This window comes from Gymnodraco acuticeps, unplaced genomic scaffold (assembly GCF_902827175.1).
Source record: "Gymnodraco acuticeps unplaced genomic scaffold, fGymAcu1.1, whole genome shotgun sequence".
Lineage (NCBI taxonomy): Eukaryota > Metazoa > Chordata > Actinopteri > Perciformes > Bathydraconidae > Gymnodraco > Gymnodraco acuticeps.
In genome coordinates this window covers 690,416-701,056 of record NW_022989947.1, presented here as the reverse complement: position 1 = coordinate 701,056, position 10,641 = coordinate 690,416, and the positions used below count along the sequence as shown (strand labels likewise).

Here is a 10,641-nt window from a genome sequence, read left to right as displayed (position 1 = left end):
TATTTAGACTTGTCTCACATGCATTTCACTTGAATTAATCGGATAAGTTTGATGATAGGACTTGACAAAATTGAAAACAACAAACACCAATAACCCGTGATTCATCCTGAACATTGTTTAACTTGCAACATGTTACATACAAGCCAAAACATTAAAAAGCATGTTCTTAAAATTACAGTCACATTTCATACATGTAAAGGTTGGGAAATGTTATGGCAAAATGAACAACCTCAGAGGAGAATCCAAGAGGGCACTTTTGTGGCTTATTTTTCAAACCTGAAGCCCCCAGTGTCCAGGTCCCTAACCGCATCTCTGCAGTTTACACTCACTAAAAAGTGAACACGAAAAATACATTGCATCGGACTGTTGTACAGTGTTAAAGGAAAGACCGCTCTATCCCACCACCTGAGGCTCAGTCTGTGCTTGTGTGTGAGTATTAATTTAAGTAAAGGTACTTATAACTCAATGTGAAAATACTCCACTAGGTGAAAGTCTTGAATTCAAAAACCTACTTAAAGGGATAGTGGAAATGGAACCTCAAATAGTTTCGTTTTAACTTATATACAAGCATAATTACGTACCAAAACAATCACACCTGATTAAAAATATATAATAATTGCCTTACGCATGTTAGAAGCACTTTATTGCAGCTTCCCCGAAGTTTTTTAGAAACGAAATGTTCGACTCAGCCAAACCGGAAGTGACGAAAACTTAGGAAGACGATAAGATAACAAACCATGGCGTCTATGCAGAATGAACGTGGAAGGGCAAATATACCAGACAAAGAAGAAGGATTGTACGAGGTATCCAGTGATGATAGCGAGTCAGAAACATCCTCTCGGCTTTCCTACGAAAATGTCGTTTTAGGAACTGAATCTGAATCCGGTTCAGTAAGCGACGATGGTGACAATATTGAGCCAGACGATGGACCATTACGTCCTTATTTGTTCGAGCCCGAGCCCGAGGTGATGGTTCACGGCATGGGCAATGGCGAGGATGACCAGGACCAGGCGCCAGATGATGCACCCCTACGCACAAATAATCTTGACTGGTAGGTCCCTAAGCATAGCTCACGCATCTTAAGATCACCTGTAGCCTTTACAAATATTAATCATTGTTAACCAGTTAAGCCCGAAGGTCCCCACAGTTTTTTTTTCTCTCACATGTCTCAGGGCTTCTTAACATTTATGAAACTATTAATGTTTCATACCCTTTTAAAGGTAAGAAACTCCGCTAACTGACAATAAGAACAATTGTTAGCTAGAAAAAACACGAGTAATACCAAGCCTTTGAATTAGCATTGAGCGAAACAATGCTAACTAATGCTAACGCTTTTTTACACACAGCACACGGTAGAAATGCCCTTATTACTATCTTAACTGCACAAACAAGATATACGATTTAAAGCTGAGACTCCACAGATTCCACACATGTAATGTCATCACTGTAAGACCTCGAATTCCTGGAGCTATCAGCCAGAAAAGAGAAAGTAAACAACATCCGGTTCCAAAAATATTACAATAATTACGTCTTACCTTTTTTGATTTGTGATCAAAAGTTGTGTTCAACGGAATAAAAATGCATCTCAAGGTTAATCCAATGTCGTTGTGTCACGTATAATTTTTTTTACTGATAATCAATCATCATATTTATGGCAATATACTCGGTATAAAGTATTGACACATCTATTCACCATAATAAAGGTCGGCTATTCACATGCAAATGCTATTGAATGTCCGCCATTGTTTGTGCCCGTCTTCCTATGCTCTCGTCATCACCCGAAGATTCCCGACGATTCCCGAAGTATTTCGTTTCATTGAGAGGGCGCAGTAAAATTGAAAATAAAATGAAACTAGGCGCATGAAATTAAAAAAAATTGTTTATTATGCTCATTTTTAATACAAATACATAAGTTAAACCCAAAATTCGCGGATTTCCACTATCCCTTTAAAGAACCAGCAACATTTACTTATACATCTATAAAAAGTAAACGTATTTCTGTAAATGTTAAAGTTTGTGCTAGTTTTATCTCCTTCACATACTGTTAGTGCATTTTCTAGCTGATTAAAAAGGTTTTTTGTATTGTTTATTTAGCTAGACAAGGTGATGACAAAATATGTAATCTAGAAAGTGACTTAAACAGCCAAACAATTGATGGAAGTAGGCTACAATATTAGCCTTTAAGATCAAGTGCAGTAAAGGTTGGCTATTAAGTATAACATGGACGTAAAGTACCTCAAATTTGTATTTCAATGTACTTGAGCAAAAAGTAGTTACATCCCACCACTGGTTCCTGTCATTGCTGTTATGTATTGCCCTGCTTCCTTGACCTTCAAGACTTACGGCCCAATCCCTTCAACCTCTTCTCACGCTCCACAGATCTCTGCACAAATGGAGTCATAGCTCACATCTTATGAGCTCTGACGAGTGCACTACTCTGTCTCTCTCTCCAACACACTCGTCCAACCGTCTTTACAGATGGCTCTATGACAGAATTGCAAATCTAAGCCATTTATAGGATTATGATTTAATGGTCAATGTGTGGACTAAGCGTTTTGTAATGGGGTGTTGGACACGACAAGGTCTCAAATCTCTCTCACAAACACACTTCGTTTCCAATGACATAGTACTTAAAACTAGCTAAATATTTCCTCAAAGTAATAATAATAATAATCCTTATATTTATTATAGCGCTTTATCAAAGACTCTCAAAGCGCTTTACAAATACACATTACACATACAGATCATACATGTAATGGTCATCTACTGTGGACAATACCCACAGGAACAAATTCGGGTGAAGTGTCTTGCCCAAGGACACAACGGCCTGACGCAGTGTGGCGGGAGCGGGTTTTCAACTGGAGTTCCCCAACGCCCCCCTTGATCTGATGATCAAACGCACAGACCACTGCGCCACCCGTTCCTAAGGTAAATAATTACCTTGGGAAACACTGACTGAGAGTGGTGTCTCCTGCACATTTGCCCTCTCACTCTTCACAGCCAGGCCCATGAGTCAGGCTGGAAAAGACACTAGACACCTGTCTCATCTCTGTACAGAAGTCAGAAAAAAAACTGCTCACAGCCGCCAAAAACCATCCCACTAACCCCACAGGGAATGGACTTAACTTGGGCACAAAGGACCTGGTTATATTTCACCGTTGGATGGCCTTTGTGCCTCTGAATCGGCTAACACTGAGGCTGTGTCTCCTTCCTCGTCCAACCTGTCCGTCTCCTAAGCTGACAAGCAGGTCTTATTTAGGGTGAAGCACTGAATAAGTCCACTGGGTGTTTGATGGATTTTGTCTTACACACACGCACAGGTTTCCACATGGACACTTTCCAAATGAGAGCTCACTCGCAACAGATTTCTCACACTAGAATTGTAAGAGGGCGGGATTGACTGAGAAAGGGGGGGAAAGAGGAGGAGGGTGTGGTGGTGCTGGTGGATGGGGGGGGGGGGTCTTTTCAGTTCCTTTTTGGAGGCAACAATAGTCTTTGTCCGAGATCTTCCACCATTCTTATTAGGGTTACCAAAAGGAGGAGGAGGAAGAGAAGGAGGCGGGGGAGAAGGGGCATGCAGGCGGAGGGCAGTTTCTCCATAGTAACAATGACAAAACAAGCCAGTTCAACACCAGGCAGGCAAAAGGGATGATTGCAGCTGCTGAACAGGAGCACACAGATTTTGGCCGCGTGGAGTGCAGCTCACATAGAGAGAGAGGAGGAAGACCTGTTCAGAGAGGTGGAGATCCATTGTAAAGAAGATTCCCAGAGTGTTATGAGAAAGTGCCTGTCAAAGAAAGTGCTGGGAGGCAACACGTGAGAGGGCACACACGTACACTGTACCCTCCCAGCATGGACCGAGACAGTCACAGCGAGGATACCTTGTCCACCATGGTTCTGGAGAACATCAAAAACAAACTGATTCATGCCTTCAGGGCAACAGGAGAGTCCAGAGTAAACTCTCAAGACTCTGGACCCACTGTCAGACCCGTAAGCATCGGCAGGAGTTACCAAGCCAACGAAGAGCTGCGGAGGGCGCAGATAGATGGAGCGATAACCTGGCTGAGGTCTGAACTGGTGAGTTGACTAAAATATTTTACCTTATATGCTGTTTTCCTTTGTAGTTTGCCACTGTTGTAATGCCTTTATCTGTTGGTGGATATCACTTTCGAATCCAACCTACATTTTCAAAAATGCTGATTAATTTCTTTCATTATTGTTATGCAGCTGGAGATGCGCTCACAGGACCTCCAGCTAGCTCAGACACTACTGGGGCTCAACACAGAGATCCAAAGACTGAGGAGGGAGAGTTTTGGAGGTGTGGAAGTAGAGGGGGAGGATCAGCAGTAATCGGCCCGAGTAAAGAGACCTTTCTTTGGGGGAAGACTTCTTGGAACCTATAGTCCTAATGCAACTGAACAGAAAAGATTGAATCAATTATCTTGGCTCATTGTAGTAAAATGTGTCATGGTAAAACTAGACAACTGTTGCATGTGAAGTAATTTGGGTAGAGGAGAGTTAAATGAGCGCTTTTGTGTAATGCTGGCATTGTTTTTGAATAGATATTTTGCACTTATGCAGAGTTGTACTAAAGACACCTGTATGTACATGTTTTGTTAGGTCATAGAACAAGGCCGTATGAATGGAAAACTGAAATGGAAAACCACATTGTCCAAATTCTATGTTGACATGTTTTGTGATTTGACAATAAATACAATTTGCACCATGAGTGATTTCATATATTTATTTTTATGGCATACTATACTGTAGTACAGCACCTGTTTCAGGATGGTTTGTTAATCCATGTCTCACACTCAACATAAGTAGCTTATTCAATATTACATTCTATACACAAACAATCTGACCAACATTTCAAACATGGATTCACAGGTGTGTTTCCTTTTGACTACTAACTAAAGTATCCCTATAATACTTTCTCAAAGAGGTATTCAAGAATAGTGTCACATTGTCTTCAGAATGATTCATCACTGCATGTGAACAATAACGAAGCATGAACTCCAGGCTGCTGCATTGAATCCATTCTTCATGGCGTTAGTCGTTAAAGGTCAGTGAGCTTTCAGCACATACATATATTATAGAATTTATTCATAAGATATATCGAATATACAACAATCGCAATCTCAACAGTGTTTGGTAAAACCAGCTTTGATGTGTCGCAAGCAGCTGTTAACATTCATTTGGGTGAAGAAAACGTTGCTTTTCTGACACACACACAATGCTACACAAATACATGAATGATTGCCTTTAGGTCAATGTCTGATACAGGACTTATTATATCCTCTGTCACATTTCTACACTTACTCAAATGTTTTTAGACATTTAAAAAAAAAAAAATTGAAGACAAAATTGAGACTGCTCTTGTTTTAGCCATTGTTAGCTTAGCATAAAGACTAAGAAAACGAGGGCAAACAGCTAGTATGGCTCTATTGAAGTCAACAAAAGCCACCTTAAACACCCCTATTGCTCACTAAACAACAATATATTACATTTATTTGAATCTTTACAAAAAATGAAGTCAACATGCTGGCAGTCAAGCTAGCTCTTCCCTCGGTTTCCTGTCTTGAACTCTTTGCCAAAAGTAGATAAGTGTATTTCCAAAAACACCCAACAGTTATTTTAAATTCAACCTGTCTGAAATGGTTGTGAATGAATGAATTAAGAAAGGATACATTGTAAGCTAAAGAAGACATTAAAATGGCTTTAAATTAAGGGGTTTGAATTGTACGAACAGCAGGCCTTTCCTTTTTCCCCCTCAACTCCAGTCAAACCCTTTGCTTCTCTCGAAGAAAAAAAAAATACATGGAAGAAAGCTAATTTATTGTGGGATATAGCAAATGTATTTATCTTGCTCCACCTTGTCTTTGTTGACTGAGACTTTAAAAGTTATATTTCTTATTATTTTCAAGGCACAGAGCTCCTCCTGTTGAACACCCTCTTTGATAAAACCCTTGAGTAAAGGGATGGAGGTGTCTTGAGACAGGAAATGGCAACGCCCACCCCTCCTGAGCCGGACGAGTAGACGCTGCCACTTCCTTGTTCACTCTCAGAGTCCCAGTAGCTGCTTTCCTCTTCCTCCTCTGCTTCCTCCTCATCAGTTTCTTTTTCTTGCTCCTCCTCTGACAACTCCTGCTTCAGCTCCTGGATGCCGGAGTGAAGATCCATCAGCTGCCGGATCAGAGCTTGGTCCTGGGAACGCATCTCCATCTGCAAATACAAAGGGAAAAGTTCAGTTCTCCTTTTTGCTAATACTTTCATTGCTGGAAAATCTGAAATTTCCGTTTCTTGCACCATTATTTAATTGATTTATTTAAAACAAGGGACAGTGTACATTAATCAACATATTAAAAAAAAGTAAAAGTACTCGAATTAGCCAAAAGGCTAGTTTTCATCGATAGTCCCTTTGCCAGATGGTGATAGACATCCTAAAAGCAATAATACAAATACCACTAAGCAGGTTCATGCTCAGTGTGACACCATTTGAGCGTTGCCTTCTTTCAAATGCAAATGCAACTTACTGCCGTTCTTTTTCTTCCCTTTTTTATAAGAGGCTGTCTAATTGCCAGCATTGAAAAATAAGATATTCTGAGTTCCCAAACTTCAGAGTCCAATTTTGTCCTAAGGAGAGAGGAATCTGGGCCGTTCTGCATTTCTTTTCTCTTTAATTACTCCACCAGACTGAGTGTGAGCCCTGGCTGAAAGATGCTGGTTTTACCGCCTTTGTCCACACTTGAAACATTTGAAAAAAAACGTGGATCCAGCCCGTTTTTGAAGATTTGTACTGGACACTGTGTGTGTGTGTGTGTGTGTGTGTGTGTGTGTGTGTGTGTGTGTGTGTGTGTGTGTGTGTGTGTGTGTGTGTGTGTGTGTGTGTGTGTGTGTGTGTGTGTGTGTGTGTGTGTGTGTGTGTGTGTGTGTGTGGTCTAGCATTATACTTGTGACTTGTGGGGACCTACATCTGTTTACATAGTCATGTGTGGGGACTAGTTTCCCTTATGGGGACAAATTGGAGGTCCCCATGAGGGGAATCATTAATTGTAGGGTGAAGACTTGGTTAGGTTTAGGCATCTGTTGGTTATGGTTAAGGTTAGGATAAGTCTCCTGGAAATGCATGTAAGTCAATGTAATGTCCCCTGAAGTGATGTATACATGGTGTGTGTGTGTGTGTGTGTGTGTGTGTGTGTGTGTGTGTGTGTGTGTGTGTGTGTGTGTGTCCCAAAACCTTCTAGGTTTACTATTGGTTAGTGCAAGGGAAAATACATGGTAAATTGGTGCCTTTTGGGTCTTAAGAAAAAATCAATAGTCTTTCTTTGACTCTACTTTCTGGATTATCAAGATTTCACCAAGTAAAAATCCCAGGCATGATTGATTAGATAATAAATTAATTTGATTGATAAAACTAGATAGCCATGGACTAACCAGCATTGGAACATATATAGATGTGATAAGGATTCATATTTATTCTAGATTAAAGCTCAACAGCAGCTACTCCTTGGAACATGAAGTGAGATTGTTTTGTTAACTGCTGTTTCTAAGGAAAAGAATGAACTTTGGAGAAACATGGAGAAAAGAGCTCAAAAAATCATCAAAACATCTACATTTCTCTGACAACATGGTAAACCCTGTCATGTGATATTCAAGTGCAACATCATATTCAACATCATGTGACTTTTAGCTGGTTTCATTCAAGGCTGTTACACAGCAGGATCTTATTAAACTAAGCAGGAGGACTCTGATTTTACTACACATGGTTTTTCTCCTCCTCCAACTCTGTGTCCTCTGTGTTACCATGACGAGCTGTCTGGGTGAATGCACTAAACGCCAAGAGATGTATTAGACTGTGACAATGAGCCGCACAGTTACTGACAGAGGTGCAAACACAACACACACACACACACACACACACACACACACACACACACACACACACACACACACACACACACACACACACACACACACACACACACACACACACACACACACACACACACACACACACACACACACACACACACAACCCCTTTGACCAGAGAGAATGGTTTGAAAGGGGTTGACATTGTATCAACATGACCTACATGCATCTCAGAAACAAAAAGGTAATAACTTCCCACAAAGAAAAAAAATGCAAGATGCTCCCGGGGGTCATCTTGTTGTGGTGACTATGGTGACTAAGGTCTTGACCTTCAGCCTAACGACCAATAAAGTGCTTTTACATTGTCATTGCCAAATTCCCTTTGGCTGAAAGGTTCAATTCAACAGTGAAACTCTGGAGTTCACAGCTTGTCAAATTCAAATATTCAGATCCTTTAACCAAAACACTGCCACAATGTAAAAATACCTCAAATCCTGATTGGAGTGAAAGTTTTACCAACAAAAATACTTTAAGGGAGTCTTTACAAAAGGTCCTCACACCTAAACGATACAACCAATTGTTTGCCAATGATTCGTAAGGCAAAGCAAGACAGGTTTATTTATTTAGCACTTTTCAACACAAGGCAATTCAAAGTGCTTTTTGTAAGGTGTAAGTTCATGCATTATAGCGACTTGGTCTAGAAAAAGATTGTGATTTGTAGTTAAATTAGGATTGTTTTTTTTACATACTTCATATAATGTATATTACTTGTCAATGTAGAAACGTAGTATTTTCTAAACTTAAAATAACAAAACATTTTGACTATTGGTTTGGTTTCACACAGGACCCATACTTTGTGTTTTATAGGTGAAAGTCCTGTGTTTGTTTGACTATTGTTGCTCTTTATACTACTTAAGCTTATTTCCTCCAACATCCCCAAGGAGAAATAACCCAATAGAGGTCAAATGTAGCATTTGATTGTTCATCAATTCAACTTACTAAAATGATTTAAAAAAGGCCTCCTATCATCTTAAATTCTGGAGCTCCCAAGGCACTGGAGATGTAACATATAAATCAATCAATTTAAAAAAGAAATACATATAAAATAAACCTCAGAATTAAATACTTAGAAAAATATAATTTCCACAAAAAAAACATTGATATGGACTTCATCATTATCATCATCATCATCATCATCATCATCATGAGAACACAGCTTTATTCTTACCAGTTCTCTTCGCAGCCAGGCCAGTGCGCTCTCTATGTCCAGTTTTCCAGCTTCCTCTCCAGCTGTGCATCCCGCCCTGCTGCGAGGATCCCTGCACGCACTCAGTCCTGCAGCCTTACTGTCATCAAAGGTGGAGGTTTTGCAGGAGAAGTCCCGCAGTCTGGTTAGGACGACTTCCATCATGTCAGGTTAGTGATATCCTGAATATGTCTAACTTTGTTTCTTCTCTGCTGTGTGTTCTCAGCTGTAGTGCAGATACAGCCTCGTCTGATCCCTCTGTCTCCTCTGTTATGAGATCCTTCTCAGTTCTGACGACTTATGAGAAACTCACCCTCTTTCCCTATTTCATCCACACTCCTGTCTCCCCCCCCCCACTCTCTGCTCTCTGCCTGTCTCTGTGTCGAGTGTGAATGTTGACCAGGCACGTCTGACGTCAGTGCATTGTCCAGATGCCTTAGGAGGAGTTGTTTACCACAGTTTTTGTTAAGGAGGGGGGGGGGGGGGGGTCGTTTATCAGGCTCACAAACACAAGGATCCTTAAGATGGAGAGGAGGCTGGCAGAAGTGGCCTAGGCAACAAGAGTTGAGTATCTTTAAAAAATATATATTGCAGTGGTTCGGGTCTGTTGTTTCTGTCCGTTCGAATAGGATGCAGAGGACATCACTTTACACACTCACAGACACACTCACATATACACACACATGAACACTGACACACATGCACATGCAGGGCTTCAGTGTAAGTAGGGCTCTCATGAACTGGTGAGTGGCCCGTTGCAGGCTCAGGGTCCTAAGAACAGTGTGAACAACCATGTGTAACTAACCCCTCTCGTTCCATTTTACTCTCACCCTGCAGCCCCTAGCAACCTCACTACTATCTATTCACACACACACACACACACACACACACACACACACACACACACACACACACACACACACACACACACTCAAACAGGCCCCTTTTCTTGCAGTCGTATCGACCAAAATAGCCACATTGAAAGCTATTTTGAGTGTCACAGTGACTCCACTTTTAGACCTAATCCAGAAAACAAACGTTACCACTCTCAAAACGTCTTTTGTGTGATTGTCTCGTGATCCTAATGCAGCTTTCGAAGAGACTGAAGAGCAGGGACGTAGGTTGTGTGCACTCTGACGTCACCACTAGCTTGGTGAATGTGTACAAATGAAAACAATATCACACTTTTACCACCCTATGTCATTCTCTATTTATAGCTGTTGTGTATATATAGCTCTTTATCAGGTCTTTACGACCTGCTTCACATTCTACAAGTCATGATTCACCCATTCACACCGATTCATACAGAGCAATGTGCCACTTGCTCGAGAAAGATAGCATTCACCCACCATGGCCATGCCATCAGGAGCAACTCAGGGTTAGTATCTTGCCCAAGGATACATCGACATGTTGCCTGCAAGGGCTGGGATCGAACCACAACCTTCCGATTGATGGACAAGCCATACAGTACATCATTAAGTGTACGTCATATTACTTTATTGTTGCAGCTGGACTAATTTGA

At 40.9% G+C, this 10,641-nt stretch overlaps 2 protein-coding genes across 2 annotated transcripts; one reads left to right on the top strand and one right to left on the bottom strand.

Annotated features, from left to right (window-relative positions):
* Nucleotides 1–3,581: 3,581 nt before the first annotated feature.
* Nucleotides 3,582–4,729, top strand: si:ch211-153f2.3. The gene is made up of 2 exons (XM_034210464.1): nucleotides 3,582–4,077; nucleotides 4,228–4,729. Exons 1-2 carry the CDS (start codon nucleotides 3,853–3,855, stop codon nucleotides 4,348–4,350), a joined length of 348 nt encoding a protein of 115 aa, XP_034066355.1. The 5' UTR covers nucleotides 3,582–3,852; the 3' UTR covers nucleotides 4,351–4,729.
* Nucleotide 4,730: 1 nt separating this feature from the next.
* Nucleotides 4,731–9,513, bottom strand: LOC117542656 (protein FAM167A-like). Its single transcript, XM_034210463.1, has 2 exons — nucleotides 9,102–9,513; nucleotides 4,731–6,225 (listed from the first exon to the last, which is right to left on the bottom strand). Exons 1-2 carry the CDS (start codon nucleotides 9,282–9,284, stop codon nucleotides 5,923–5,925), a joined length of 486 nt encoding a protein of 161 aa, XP_034066354.1. The 5' UTR covers nucleotides 9,285–9,513; the 3' UTR covers nucleotides 4,731–5,922.
* Nucleotides 9,514–10,641: the final 1,128 nt, after the last annotated feature.